This window comes from Grus americana, chromosome 6 (genome assembly GCF_028858705.1).
Source record: "Grus americana isolate bGruAme1 chromosome 6, bGruAme1.mat, whole genome shotgun sequence".
Lineage (NCBI taxonomy): Eukaryota > Metazoa > Chordata > Aves > Gruiformes > Gruidae > Grus > Grus americana.
The window spans coordinates 35,031,821-35,047,004 of record NC_072857.1 but is presented as its reverse complement, the minus strand read 5'-3'; the positions used below and the strand labels follow the sequence as shown (position 1 = coordinate 35,047,004).

Here is a 15,184-nt window from a genome sequence, read left to right as displayed (position 1 = left end):
TATCTGAAGTTATCAACTTTTGTTATCATCTTGTGCTGACAGGTCATAGACTGTCAGTAATCAGTCACTGCAGGACTGGCATAAATGGAAAAAGAGTAAGAGAACATGTATCTTGCAAAGCACAGGTTTACCTCATGCAATAATATTGAAAAATTGCATTAAAAATCTTAGCAAGTACAGACAGGCAGGCTACTCACAAACACCTTGTGGGAAAAAATAACTCATGATAGTTATTTAAAACAGGGGGGAAAAAAAAAAGCAATGTTCCCGATACATTATTTAACTATTAAGGAAATAACATTATATTAAAACCAGAACTACTTACAGGAGGACCAGGAAGACCTTGAAGCCCAGTGAAACCCCTGTGTCCTTTCTGGCCCCTATCACCTCTATCTCCATTGTCACCTTTGTCACCACGAGGTCCTTGGGGACCCTGTAAATATCAGTGATGAAATGTAAAATTCTGAACTGGGGAAACAATATACCCTCAACCTCAAAAGCCCCTCATTTGCTTTTAGACACTGCATTCAGACCTCCCTCACTTCTAAGCTGGAAAGAAGCTGATGCTGGGGCAGCCCCAAGAATCTTAATTTTTTTACCAAAGAATAGGTAAACAATTACAGAAAACTGTGTTGTGTTAAATTATAGTAGTAGTAAATTTAGTCTATTTAGCTTCATAATACAGTCACACAAACCCTCTGTAATAATGATACTAAATAATTTGCATAACAAAATTTTTAAGATTGAGAAATTTCTTTGCCTTACTGGATATGGCAAATGATTTTCATAGATGAGATTGAAATATTGTGGCGCTGTCACAGACTCATAACGATAAAACGTATTTTCAGTATGAAATACTCCATGTTGCATCTTTACTTCTCACAGCTCCTTTCACCTTAACTATGATTAAAGTACAACTGAAATTACATTCCCTCATTACAGACAACAACATTCAGGCTCCCCAGTACAAATAGCTTGCTTCTATTACTGTCACAATTTCATTCTTGGTATTTTTGATAGTTTCACACTTTTCATATCAATTCAAGAATCATTGGAAAAAAATGGCTTCTGCTTTCAATTCTATATTTTTCAGCCCAAATTGCATGCTAAATTTCTCAATGCTAGATTCAAAATAGTTTATCAATGGCATCATTATCACTAACTACTCAATAAACTTTTCCTGTTTCTGATATGACATCTGCTCAGGGACAGGACAACATTCTTTCGAATTTCCCAAGTTTGCAATTAATTTTTTGTTCCAAGCTTGGATTATAAAAGAGTTATGTAACAAATAGATGGGGTTTGTTTGTTTTTCCATTTGGACTGAAGTCAGAATCTCATGAGTTGAATTAAGGCAGTTTCATAGGAACAGGTGATTTTGTTATATTTCTGCCATTTTTATATAAAAACCTGCATTTTTTGTTCAGCATTCATTTCTTTGCCCCTTATTTGAATTGTCAAACACAGACTCCAGCCCTTTGCTAACTCAGGTCCTACCATCATGGGGACAGCGACACACTCCAAATAAAGAGGCTTCCAAAGCATTTGTTATTTCTCTGCAAAGTATATTTAAAGAAAGTGTGGAAATATTAGTGTATTCAAACAGATTTGTGCAGCTTTGCAGCTCAGGCTATCCGCATTCACTTGCAGTCAGAACACTACAAGTCAAAGCCCTGTTCAGCGTTCTAATTTGGGCTCAGTTTCTCATACACTTTCCTATAAAAGTATCTCAGACAAAACCAGAGTGACCATGGAGAACTTACAGGTAAACCTCTTTTTCCTGCACGACCTGGGGGACCCATTGGACCTCGAGAACCCTACAAAGATTGCATACAGAAGATATGTGAAGCAATGCACAAAAGCACACATAATAGCTTTTTGATAAACCAAGTATTAAAAAAAACCAAAAAAAAAGGTCTCACTTACAGTTTCACCTCTTTGACCTGCATCTCCTGGAGGCCCAACAGGACCTGGAGTTCCTGGACCCCCTGGGGAACCTGGTAAGCCTGCAGGGCCAGGCTCACCACGGTCACCCTGCAAAACATAATTTCAACATTATTTATCTAAAGAGGACTGGACTAGACCAAAGCAACAGGACTCTAGCATTGCTAATCTATTTTCTAGCAATTACAATCTACAAAGATACTCCTCCTGTAAGAACTCAAGTCTGAGTTTGTAGAGGCAGGTGTTCTTAGCCTTTAGCCAGGTTTCTTCAACTTTGAGAGGTACTACTTATTCAAAGCTGTGACACACTTTCAGAACAAGTTCTTCATTCATGTTAACTGAATGAAGAGAAAATCTACAATAAGTCCATAATAAAATGGAGATATCCAGAAGTGACTTAAGAAAACAATATATTCTTACACGTTCTCCAACAGCTCCATCTCGTCCAGGAGTACCATCATTACCAGCAGGTCCCTGAGTTATGGAATAAAAACAGGGTTATTGATGAGCTCTGTAATCTTGCATTTCTATAAGAAGAACTAGAAAGTTGTTCTCCACCTCTAACTTCAAAGTCAAGGAGAATAACCACTAGACTGTCTTTTTTTGCATATTATGAGGCTCTAATACTTACTTCTGGACCAGCTTCACCTACAGGTCCAGTGGCACCTGACTGGCCAATAGGTCCTGGGGGACCTTTATCACCAGGTGGCCCCGTGGGACCTTGTTTTCCTGGTGTACCCTAAAAAAGACAAGAAATATCAATATTTTAATCACAAAACAAAGAAAGCACAAAAAACCTGCTGCCTGCAAAACACTACTCATTAATCCAGTCTGAAGTACCATCAACATCTGTAACTTCCAAAAACGGCTAATTACAGAAAGTGTTCTGATAGATTTTGAATATATATTTAATATACTGTGTATTTTTAAGCAGTTTAATTGTGTTAGTCGCTTTTGAATAGGTCTTTATTGACTAGCAGTTGCACTTGAAGTCTGTCTAGTAGCAAGTCTCTTAAGGATACACTCCCTTGATACATCAATATGTCTGATGGCATTATCTGCAACAGGTAAGGTGTTTTTGACTCTGGAAAAATGTAATGTAGTTTGAAATAAGTAACATGATTTTATTTTTCTCTGTTTTAACACCAACAAATCTTGTTCGCTTGGATTAATTTCTGGCCAACTTTAACTATAAATTGATTCTACGGATCCAGTGGTAATAGCAGATCGTCCATACCACCCCTTTTACTAATACTTTATTTAATGACTTGATCTCCTGGATCATTAGGCTTTCCAATAAATATCTATAAATCCTACACGAAAGCAAAGAGAGCACAAATGGCAATTCTGAAGATTGTAGTTCACAATTTATGAAATAGCAGTTACAGAGTATTTACTCACATTCAAGTGACATTTGGGCACCTAAATGAAGAGTTTGGGGTTGGTTTTTTTAAGGATCTAGTTTTAAGTCAAATAGGAACATTTTAACCAGAAATCTTAATGCCATTACCCACTTATTCTTAATTCAGGTTCAGATCTTCCATTATGGCAGACAAAATCTCCCACCTCATGCATTTCCATGAGATGTAGTTACTGACTACTCTCTATACATTTTCTTCTGCAATTGGAGTTTTCCAACTTTGTACTTGTGTTATGGGGCACTATGCTCTCAATCCCACATAACTGATGAGAACGCCCAAGCTGGTGGTATATTGATTTGATCGTTACTTACCGCAGGACCCGGCAACCCTGGCATGCCTCTTTCCCCTCTCTGTCCCGGCATACCAACAATGCCTCTTTGACCAGTAGTTCCTGCTGGACCAGGGGGACCATCTGGGCCCTGAAATCCATAAAGGATAAAACAATGTTACTATCATCACAGTAGCAATAAGTATAAGTGACAATGAGACCAAGCCTAGAGTTGGTCTAGGGAGAATTAATAACATTAACCAGGACGTACCGGCTGCCCATCTTCCCCTGCATCACCCTTGTCTCCAGGACCCCCAGGGGGCCCAGCTGGCCCTCGATCTCCCACACGGCCATGAGAACCAGGATCTCCACGAAGACCTGGGGGACCTTCTTTTCCTGGCTCACCAATAGGCCCAGCAGGCCCTGGAGCTCCCTAAGAAGATTAAAACACCTCGTTACATTGGACCCTTTTCTGATCAGGACAGGTAAATTTTAAGGACTGTGTTTTGATTGACTATAAATATGCATACTCTAAGAAAGGCTCAAAGTGTGAATGAGCTAAGAGCTATTACCATCTCATTTATGATCAAATAAATGAGATGAAAGAAACATCTCATCAAATTATGTCCAAGGTCCACACCCTCCCTCTGTCCTGGTTTTGGCTGAGATAGAGTTAATTTTCTTTCTAGTAGCCATATAGTGCTGCATTTTGCATTTAGTATGAGAATCATATTGAAAACACACTGATGTTTTGAGTTGTCGCTGGGTAGTTGTGGTGCCTACACTAAGTCAAGGACTTTTCAGCCTCTCATGCCCAGCCAGGTGCACAAGAAGCTGGAGAGCACAGCCAGGACAGCTGACCCCGACTGGCCAAGGGGATATTCCCTGCCAGAGAACGTTATGCTCCCTATAGAACTGGAGAAGCCAGCCTGGAGGCTGCTGCTTGGAAACAGACTGGGCATCAGATTGTTTTCTTTTCCTTTCACATGTGTTGACCAATTGCATTTGTGCATCACTTGTATTATTGTTATTACTATTATTATTCTCTTCCTTTGTTATCCTATTAAACTTTCTTTATCTCAAACCATGAGGGTTTTTTCCACCTTGGGGTGGGGGAGTGGGGGGCAGTGAGCAAATGGCTGCATGGTGCTCAGTTACCAGCTAGGGTTAAACCACGACCATCCTACCCCCAATTTGCAAATCCAAACTCCTTCCTTTAAAAGACAGTCTTTTTTTTTTTTCTGTTTTTTTCTTTTCTTTTTTTTTTACCTCAACTCACTCTTGCCCATTCTTTCCAATACTATCAAGCTAAAGTCCATATTCAAACTTTTCATTCGCATGATACAAATTAGTGTTTTAATGGACCTTTGTTCATTTCTCAAATACTTTTAAAAGATTTCACATTTACATTGTGTATTCCATACACTACACCTTTTCATAAACTTACAACGACTGCAAGTTATTTTTCTCATCAAAACATGTCACAATCCTCTGTGTGGAGTTGAAACCTTACTTGCTGATCCACAGTTGATTTTCTGTTTCTGAAAACATTTAGACATGAGAGATTTTGTGGTTTTGTTTGTTTGTTTTTAAATTTATTTTAATGGATCTTATGAGTAACTCCACTGATGAGATAACCTATCAGAGGCCTCTTCCTTTTCCAAAAACTCTCCTATCTTCAGTCACCAGTGAAGAGACAAAAAAGTAAAAAGTACAAGAAGATACAGGTGGTTGGTTTGTTTCTGTAAGAAATTAAGTCATTACAGCAGATTGAACAGCTCACAGCCTACTTAACTCAGTGAAAAGTCTTGCTCTAATCTGGACACATTGGCACTGGGTCAAGCCCAAGACTAATGAGTTTTATTTAATGAAGTTGGATGTAAGCGTACAGTCGCAGAAGTCAGTGCTGACAAGCTGTTCTTTTCCATAGCATCAGGCTATAAACACTGCTTAATCTTTCCTGCTTTATTTAGTCTTCAGGTTTTCAATGACCAGTGTATAAAACACATCTATTAGAAATATGGCAATTGACTTACAGTAGGTCCTGGAGGCCCAACTCTTCCAGCAGATCCCGGGAATCCAGTAGCACCCTAAAAAACATTTTAATGCCAACTTTATTGAAAGAAATACAGCACTGGTTACCTCAAATGTTCTCAGCTGAATTAGTGAGCACGTTATAATTACAGACTGTGGAAAAATAAGCTAGGATGAGGAATGAGACATGTTACATACAATTTCAGTATTAGATTATCTGCAGTCAGGTCACAAAAAATAAAATCTACTTACAGGTGGACCTTGAGTTCCTCTACCACCTTTCAGACCAGGAACACCTGGAGGGCCCTAAGAGAAACAGAGAAAGAGAGGGGTGATAGTGAACACCTAGGACATTTTAAATAAACAAGATCAGCCCATACAACTGGTTTTCTGACAATGTTATTTATACTTACCGGTGGACCAGGAGACCCAGCAAGACCCTGTGGTCCTGGAGATCCAGCATCTCCTTTCTGTCCAGGTTCTCCAGGTTCACCTTTCACACCTGGCTGACCATCAGGGCCCTATAAGAAATCATATTTAGAAGAGACATCAGGTCAGAGAATATAAAATCTTTCCAGCCTAACAAAGTAATTTTGTAGGGAATTTCTAGAAGGCAAAAAATAACAGGAGAACAAATCAGCCCAGAAAATAGTGAATTTTCTTAATGGTTCAGTTCAAGAGAATTGTAACAGTTCAGCAGAGTCTTTGGCAGATCACAGATGGGATTTTCTGAAGTCTATGAAGCCAGAATTTCCATTTAAAATATTTTCTTACTTAACTCACGTTTTTCTTTCCTTTACATTTTCTATTTTCCTCAGCGGCTATTACATACCTCAAAGCAAAAGGGACTGAACAAACATTGTCTTTTCTAGTCCTTTTTTTTTCCACCAAGGGAAGCAGGTGCCTGACTCTTTGTGAAAGGCCTGAAACGCAGTATTTAGGCTGTGGGAAAGTTTGGGATATTCATCAGAAAACTCACAAACTTTCCATTCAGTCCATCAATTCATTCCAGCTTTCACTACTCACAGAGCAAATCTTTGCTACCTTTAGTAGAGGACACTTTATAACTTGCCTCATTTTAATCTCAAAGGAGCAACATATTATATTCATGAAAATATGAAAAATGGTGAACAATTACATAACCTTATCAGTGTCTAGGGTATTTATTGGCCCTTTTCTTTACTTGATATTCTGATGGGAAAACAAAACAGCTCTTTTTGCAACAAAAATGTGACTCATGTTCCAGAACACTGCAGTATTATTCATAATGAAGGAAACTAAGTATGTCAAAGCATGACTAAAGGAAACTCATTAGTGTTACAAAACACATACCGGAGGACCAGCAAAACCAACAGCGCCAGTTGGGCCATTTTCTCCTCGGGAACCCTGGTCAAAAAAATTTAGAATAACTGTATTTAACATAAAGTCTTTCTATATACAGTATAATTTACAGTTAAATATACAAGAAACAATGTTAACTATTTACTGTCATAACTGTGATTATACTTTTGCTCTATTAATCGGAATCAAATGAACTTTTAATCACAAAACAAATGATGTTAACTATGATGTTAAGATCTGCCATGTATTCAAGACCGTATGTAAACTTTCAGAATTTCAGATGGAAGGCATGTGCAAGTGCTAAAACCACAACAGGAGAAATTCTGCTCACGACCACTTCCAGCGATGGCAGGATTAGCCAAAGTGCACACACTTTATGCAACCTAGTATTCCAATCAGATAGGATGAGAAAACAAACAATAGTTCAAAGATGTATTCTTCTACAAGGTCAGAATGGGCTATGGGCTGCTTCAGCTGAGCTTTCCACACAATGTTTGTTTGGAAAAGAAGGAGCTGAAGGCTGCCAAGCTCCAGCACTCCCCAGAGGGGGTGGAAGCTATTCCAATTTACACTGGAAATAAGGCTGTTCTGACTTATGACAGAGACATAATCAATTCCAAGCAGTATGAAGGATCTAGAAGGGCAGAGCCTCTAACTCCCTAATCAAAGTCAACCCTTAAAATTGCAAATAGACAGAAGATGACAAGACTTAGCATTATTAGATGAAAACTAAGATACACTTCTGTGCTTTGTCCATCTAAATATTTGTATGTGTACAGTAGTATCTGGTATGAGGATGCTTTTTAAAAGATTTAAAGGTTTAAAAGTGGTGGCATACTTTCAGGAGTGAGGTAAATGAGGATAACTCAAGGTAAAGAGTGCCCTAAAACAAATGTAGGACAGAGGAACAAAATCTGCCAATAGTTTTGTAAGTGCACAGCATCAAGACAGGAACTAGAGATTTTGACTACAAAGAAAGGGAAAGAAAAAGAGGAAGATACAACAGCAAATGAGACAAAACCTGGAATTTGGATCAGTGTTAGATATTGTTAACTTATGCCAGGCAAAAACCAAACACGTTTACTCACAGGGTTTCCACGGGAGCCAGGAGGACCAACTAGACCTCGAGGACCTGGTTCACCCTTAAAATAAAATTAAAGGTTATTTCCCAAGTAACTTATTAGACAAGTAGTAAAAGTGCCAATAAAATATGACAATATTAAGAAGCTTCAGTAGGGAATGGCATAAAAATCTGTTTACCTTTTCACCAGTGGGACCTGCTGGACCCATTGGGCCTATTGGACCAGGGAGACCCTTTTGAACAAATTAAGATAAAAAGAAGTTAAAAAAGTGATGCTTCAAAACAGTTGATTTAAAACTTTCATATACTTTTTATTCCTTTAAATTCTTCTCCTTTATCTCTGAAATCTTGTTGGGTCTTTTAAACCTAAAATTTACTTGCATTTCCTCATCCAGTGACCAAAATCCCATATCCCAAAAGCCCTGCTTTTGTTCATTCTCTCTTTCTTCACTACATCTACTCTATGCAGCATTTATGAATAAGGCCAATGATAAAAAAGCTTTGGCTTTATTTTGCACTCTCAGGAGGAAATGATGTCCTTTTTTCCCCGCTTGCACAGAAGCTATTTGTTTCATGCTAGTATTTCATTGTTTAAGTTAAAGTTACTATGTCCACCATTACTTTTGAAGATTAATTTATATCTTGAAAACTCCTCAAAAGTGTCCTTTTTCTCTTCATAGGACAAATAGGTTCAAATTTCTCCATCCAAACCCATCAACTGCACATAATGATACTGCAGCACTATTCATATTACAGTCCTGAATATTTAGATATCCCAGTTACCACTCTCTTTCACCAGAAGCAGAGTACCACAAGCTTAGAGTCATAGAATGGTTTGGGTTGGAAGGGACCTTAAAGACCATCTAGTTCTGACCCCCCAGTTCTGACCCCCCTGCTGCGGGCAGGGACACCCTCCACTAGACCACGTTGCCCAAAGCCCCATCCAACCTGGCCTTGAACACTTCCAGGGAGGGGGCATCCACAGCTTCTCTGGGCAACCTGTGCCAGTACCTCACCACCCTCATAGTAGAGAATTTCTTCCTCATATCTAACCTAAATCTCCCCTCTTCCAGCTTAAAGCCATTACCCTTGTCCTATCACTCCATGCCCATGTAAACAGTCCCTCTCCAGCTTGCTTGTAGGCCCTTTCGGGTACTGGAAGGCTGCTCTAAGGTCTACCTGGAGCCTTCTCTTCTCCAGGCTGAACAACCCCAACTCTCTCACAGCCTGTTTTCAGAGGCGAGGTGCTCCAGCCCTCTGATCAACTTGCAGCAAGTTTATCTCAAACAAAATTCCCCCTCCCCCCCCAAAAAAAAATCTGCACTGTAACTTAGTTCAAACTGAAGAGAAATACAAAAAAAGACAGCATTAACAAAGGATAGTGCATCACCATCAATGCTCTAGTGATAGGAAGCAGAGATATCTGCAGATACCTAGCTTTAGAAGAAGGATGTACATTTAGTTCACCATTACTTTATTAGTTACTGTAAGATATAAACTTGCCTTACAATGACTAAGAACTGTTCTGTATCTTTGGATACTATCTGACTTACAAATTCCAGCTCACAGCTGCTAATTTTAAGTGCTTCTGTATGCTAGGGTTTCTCAAAAAAACTCCTCTTCTTTAACTAGAAATTTAGTCCTGTCAGCATCCTCATCTTTTGTACGTATTTCAGATTTCCAAATGCCTGTCTGTTAGTACTCCAACTGGTTTGCAAAACCAAGAATCTCAGACAGATGTGATTTAAGTAAAAACTAATTCAAATAGCTTTTGGGAAGAAAATATAGTCAGTGCATATACAGCAAACCCAGTACATTTGAGATTATTGGACAGCTGGTCTATGCAGAAGTGTGCATGCAACATGTCTTGAACATGTTGGATTTATTGATGTGAGCAGATCAGCCATGTTGTTTATGCACATTAGGTTCAAAGCTTTTCTGAAGTGTCAGCAACTTACTGCCCATATGGGGCTCAGTACATTAACAGGAATTTTCACCTGTGAAACTCAGGACAGACTGTGGGCAGCTCAATCCAAACAATAAGGAGGCATCTGCCTTAGTCCAGAACTGGTGGCTTTGCTTTTTGGCTATTGATCTCTGCCTCTCCCTTTTTTCATATTTTTATTATAGTCAGCTTTGCTGAATCCCAAAAGAACATGCTACTTCTGGGATTCCTTTCCATTGACTCCCATTTTTTTCTTAACTCCCATTATTGATTATACAAAACACAGGCTTGGAACACAGACATCCTAAAACATTGTGTACAGCAGTCTTGAAAAACTTCAAGACCAAATTTGAAGGGTAGGGGGAATGAGAATGACTGTCAACCCATGATATCACCAAGTTGAGTAGTGTCTAACTCTATGAGCTGAGAACCTCTGGCACAATAAACAATCTGCTGTGTGGAAAGTAGGTGTAAAAAGAGTGATAGATTTACTTACTCTTGCGCCATCGTTACCAGCTGTACCCTCAGCACCTTTCTCACCTATGCCACCCTATGGAAAAGACCCAGAAAGTCTCAATTATGACACTGAATGCTAAGCACTTCATACCCTGGAACAACAACAGTATTAAGAGACAGGTGATTCTACTCAACACAACAGAAATAACCAGACTTACTCTATCACCCTTGGGGCCAGGTGTTCCAGCAATTCCTCTTTCTCCAGGCATACCTTGAAGACCTGGTGGGCCTGGATCACCAGGCGTCCCACTAGGACCTGGGCTTCCCTGAAACAAATAAAGAACAAATTGTTGTCTATTCATCTCAGAAGTATCTTCGTCTCTAGGCTGCAGAACACACTGTGCTTGTGTTGAACTCTCTGGGGTACAGTTTTAAGTAATAATTTTGTCTTAAATTTGGACTTTATTCATGTCCAAATACTGTTCTTTTCCCATTGTGTTACTCAAGAAGTTCAATTGCAATACCATAGTCCTTCCAAATACATTAGTATTTATTCAGTGCGTAATGAGGATGAGAACAGGCAAAAAAAGAAGCTCAAGCATCTTTCTAACTTGACCTTGATGCCACATGGGTCTATTACAAAGTAGCTACAGGTAGAAGTTGCCAGTGGCAGAGATGCTTTATTTATGCTTTGCTTCTCACAGCTTCTGTCCATTACAGGTCCTCCATTACTAAAGGCCCTCCCTACCTGAGGTGACCTTCCCAGGCCCAATTATATCAATTGCAGGTGAAGAAAGGCATGCAGTTTTCAGTATTTTCTTTTAAACACTCAACCCTGCCAAGTCTCTTTGTGTAAACTGACATGGTTTAAAATGGAGGCATTGCCAGAGAGTGTTCTGCAGTTCAGAAATGGCTTTGCCCTGTTCTACTGAGAAACATAAAAAACATTTAAAAATTCAGACCTATATAAATTAATATAAAATGTGATTTCTTAACATTTTAGTATCTTGCAAATTACTAATACTGTTATACTCTAATAACTTGTACATCCTCCTAGAACCCTTATATAAACATATATTTCATGAAAAGATATCCCTTTTATAATAAAAAGCTCTCTCTCTTATGTTCATGCAAACGAGCAGAATTATAGATTACATCACTGTAGCAACACAAACCTCCATTCAGCTTACCTTTGGACCATCAGGCCCATGACCTCCAGCCATACCCTTTTCACCCTGGAGTCCTGATGCACCTGGTTCTCCCCTTTCCCCTGGATTGCCACGTTCTCCCTACAAAATGGACAATTATTATTTATTTAGAAGTCAAGGTACAGTTCTGGTAGACAAAATCCTAAATACACAGTAAGTGCAGCACTGCTATTTGAACAAAGAGCCTGTGAACAAATTCTAGGAGAACTGATCAAATAAACACCAGCTTTATGCTTTTATTGTTAAAGGAAGGGGAAATAGCATGTTGCTCAGCAAACCAAAAACCCTCATTTCACAGCTGTAAACCAAATCACTTAGCAGCTAGTACTCAACACCACTTCATGAGCTATGAAACCATTAAAGGTGGTAGGTTTTACAGAAACCATCTTAAAATGTATCCATGTTTACAACCATTTTATTGGTGGGGAAAAAATCAAATATTCACTTTAGCTGTTAAAGTCCATATTATGTATTAACTTTCAACCTCAGAGAACTGTTATGAATGTTTAAACTCTGAAAGAAAATACTTACCCTAGGACCCAACGGACCAACAGCTCCAGGATCTCCAGGCACACCCTAAGCAGAACAGAAGTCACCATCAGCATGAGAACATTATTCATAGCCTTATTGTTATGGAAATGAGAGACAAACATTTTCATTTCCAAAGTACTGTGAATGTAGATGGATAGTTCTGAATATTATCTGTCTATGACAAGAGGAGATAGTCCAAATCAGACCAAGAAGATGGTCAGATTCTAGTAATTATTTTATCCAAAAGGAGTTCTCAGACAGTTTGCAGACTACATCAGTACATAGTTTGAAACAGTGGGAAATTAAAATACAAAGAGAAGAAAAGGAAAAACTACTGTATAAAGTGAATTCTTGTTAAATTACACAGAAATTACCTGATCGCCTGGCTTTCCTCCCTCACCTGGAGGACCTGGTGGCCCAGGCAAGCCCTGTAAAAAAGTAGATAAAATGGTCACTAACATGAAAGTTATGTAAATCCAGATTTAAGACACCAAGAATACGTATATAGTATTATACTCAGTACAAAAGTATGCCTTCAGAGATCCCCAAGCAAAATAGTTACATGAATATTGCACCAGAGAGTTTTCCCCACTCTAAATGAAATGGCAGCCCTTCTTTAACATTTGTAGGACATACGCATATCAGCCCTAAAAATAAAGTTGTCTATAAACAGAAATTGACTTAACAATTAATACTTCATTATCAAAACAATTCTTTTACTCCATATTTGGAACATCTTTGGAAAATCTCCAGATTAAAACTGAAAAACAACAAAGGTTTTCTCAAGGGACACAGAGCTGGTATTTAAGCTTTTGTCAGTTCAGTTTAGTGCACAGCTGATGTGAAAGCTAAGTACCACCAATTATTCCAAGCATCACTGCCTTAATTCTGAAGTTGTGTTTTGTTAAACATTACTTAATTGAATTTCTCCAATATAAGCTGATAAAGACATGGCTGTTTATTTTTTTCTTTAAACAAAAAAAGAATGCATATACCTGAAACCCTGTAGGACCTGGAGGGCCTTGTTCTCCTCTTTCTCCTGCCAGACCCTACACAAAAGAAAGTAGTAAGTATACAGTAGAGGAATATAGGCAAGCTCCACAATTTTTCTTCTCTCTGAATATGTATATTTTCAATTATGTATTTGTTTATTATACATCTTTACTTACCCCAGGCCAAGATATACCCTATCTAAAAGATGTAATAAGATGTATCTTATTTCTTTAAGATCCACCCCGCCAAAAAAATAGCTGTGCTGACAGGAAAACACGCAGTTCCACTGAAAACAAGGAAGCTAGTAAAACGAACCATGAGAAAACTTTGCTCCTTGCAGTACGTTTTGTAATGGTCAGTAAAAGGAATTAGATTACTAATATATATATATTTTTTTCAATACAAAGCTTCCTATTTTTCTAGGAAAATTTTTTCTTTAAATGTTCTTGGAATTTTTTTGTTTGGAATCAACCACTGGCATGAAGATAGATAAAAATAGAAGCAGAGAGTAATGAATGGATGGAGTGATGGGCAGGTAGGCAGAGTGGTAAGACTTGACTTACTGGTGGGCCAACAGGACCGGAAGGACCAACTTCACCATCTTTACCAGGGGCTCCCTAAATGAAAATGACAGAGGAAGAAGTCTTGTATAGTGAACATATAGAACAGAAAAGCATCATTTCCTGTAATCACTGCAAATAACAGTCACACTCACTCTCTGTCCTGGGACACCTGCATTGCCTGCTTCTCCAGGTTTTCCAGGATCACCCTAATTTGCAGAAATAAAAATGACTATTTTTAGATACTGTTTCCATCAATTAAAATACATGCACATGTTTAAAGTTAAACAGATGTTGGCTACCAGGTGCCATACTTACACTACTACCCTTCGGCCCAGGAAGGCCCATGCTGCCTGGCTGACCCCTGATTCCTATTGAACCTGCTGGACCTGGACGTCCATCTTCTCCAGGAGCACCCTACAGAGAAAAAGCATTTTCCACATTAAATTATAAATCTATTTTAGTTATATGAACCTATTTACCCCTGGAAAATGTTTGTATGTATAAAAAATAACATTAACCTGGTTTGCTGCTACAGTTATCAGTCAAAATGTCTCTAAAGCAGATATAGCTTTAGTCATACTGTTGGATTTAACCAAATGCTATGCAATTACCATCGCTGAGCCATTATGTACAAATACTTTATTGTTTCCTTAAAGAGACATTCAGAAAAGATATTTAGTTCAAAATGGTTTAAATACACTGCAGCACCTGCTAAACAACAGACACTGCTACACAGCCAAAACTAAAGGAATGTTATCTGCACTAATTTTGGAGTCAGAAATCTAAAGTGAACACTTAAAAGAGAAGATGAACCTTCAGAAATCAAGAAAATTCAAGTTAATAAAAGTAATATCAGTGAGTTGGGACTTTTGAATTCCTGTTTCCATACTGAAAGGACTAATTTTTGTGTCACTTACCAAGGGGCCAAGTTTTCCTTCAGGGCCTTGAACACCTGGATTTCCTGTCAAACCCTAAAAGCAGGAATAATATTGATGTTACATTGTGCATATAATTCTAGAGCAATGAAGAAATGTAAATAAATCCAAAAGATATGCTCAGTTACTACCATGATACAAACACTAAGGCATTCTTTACACAAGAATATCTTCTCTGTATCACAGGTCCTCATCTTCATCTTCACTTTAGAGCTGCATTCCACACTGTCTTTCATCTTCCCTTTTCATATTCTCCCTCTTCTTGCTTTCACACCTCTTGAGCTTCTCACAGGCTCATTGTTATTTCTGCCACCGTTACCCAGTGTTCTACATCACATCTTATACTTGGTGCTCCCTTTCTCTCCTTTTGTGATATTCCAAATTCTCCTCAAATATTTTTCCTGAAAAAAAATCTCTACATGACATGCACCACTTGACTATGTAAGTTATCAATCACCAATTTA

At 38.4% G+C, this 15,184-nt stretch overlaps 1 protein-coding gene across 1 annotated transcript in view; it reads right to left on the bottom strand.

The window, feature by feature from the left end:
• Nucleotides 1-15,184, bottom strand: part of COL5A2 (collagen type V alpha 2 chain) — a 107,943-nt gene that overhangs the window by 9,124 nt on the left and 83,635 nt on the right. Inside the window, exons 26-48 of the mRNA XM_054829818.1 lie at nucleotides 14,703-14,756; nucleotides 14,101-14,199; nucleotides 13,938-13,991; nucleotides 13,786-13,839; nucleotides 13,225-13,278; nucleotides 12,604-12,657; nucleotides 12,230-12,274; nucleotides 11,681-11,779; nucleotides 10,709-10,816; nucleotides 10,531-10,584; nucleotides 8,269-8,322; nucleotides 8,097-8,150; nucleotides 7,000-7,053; nucleotides 6,081-6,188; nucleotides 5,920-5,973; nucleotides 5,670-5,723; nucleotides 3,905-4,066; nucleotides 3,677-3,784; nucleotides 2,576-2,683; nucleotides 2,365-2,418; nucleotides 1,927-2,034; nucleotides 1,764-1,817; nucleotides 326-433 (exon numbers count right to left, since the gene is read on the bottom strand). Of these exons, the coding sequence (XP_054685793.1) occupies nucleotides 326-433; nucleotides 1,764-1,817; nucleotides 1,927-2,034; nucleotides 2,365-2,418; nucleotides 2,576-2,683; nucleotides 3,677-3,784; nucleotides 3,905-4,066; nucleotides 5,670-5,723; nucleotides 5,920-5,973; nucleotides 6,081-6,188; nucleotides 7,000-7,053; nucleotides 8,097-8,150; nucleotides 8,269-8,322; nucleotides 10,531-10,584; nucleotides 10,709-10,816; nucleotides 11,681-11,779; nucleotides 12,230-12,274; nucleotides 12,604-12,657; nucleotides 13,225-13,278; nucleotides 13,786-13,839; nucleotides 13,938-13,991; nucleotides 14,101-14,199; nucleotides 14,703-14,756 (1,755 nt within the window). The remainder of the gene's footprint in view (nucleotides 1-325; nucleotides 434-1,763; nucleotides 1,818-1,926; nucleotides 2,035-2,364; nucleotides 2,419-2,575; nucleotides 2,684-3,676; nucleotides 3,785-3,904; nucleotides 4,067-5,669; nucleotides 5,724-5,919; nucleotides 5,974-6,080; nucleotides 6,189-6,999; nucleotides 7,054-8,096; nucleotides 8,151-8,268; nucleotides 8,323-10,530; nucleotides 10,585-10,708; nucleotides 10,817-11,680; nucleotides 11,780-12,229; nucleotides 12,275-12,603; nucleotides 12,658-13,224; nucleotides 13,279-13,785; nucleotides 13,840-13,937; nucleotides 13,992-14,100; nucleotides 14,200-14,702; nucleotides 14,757-15,184) is intronic.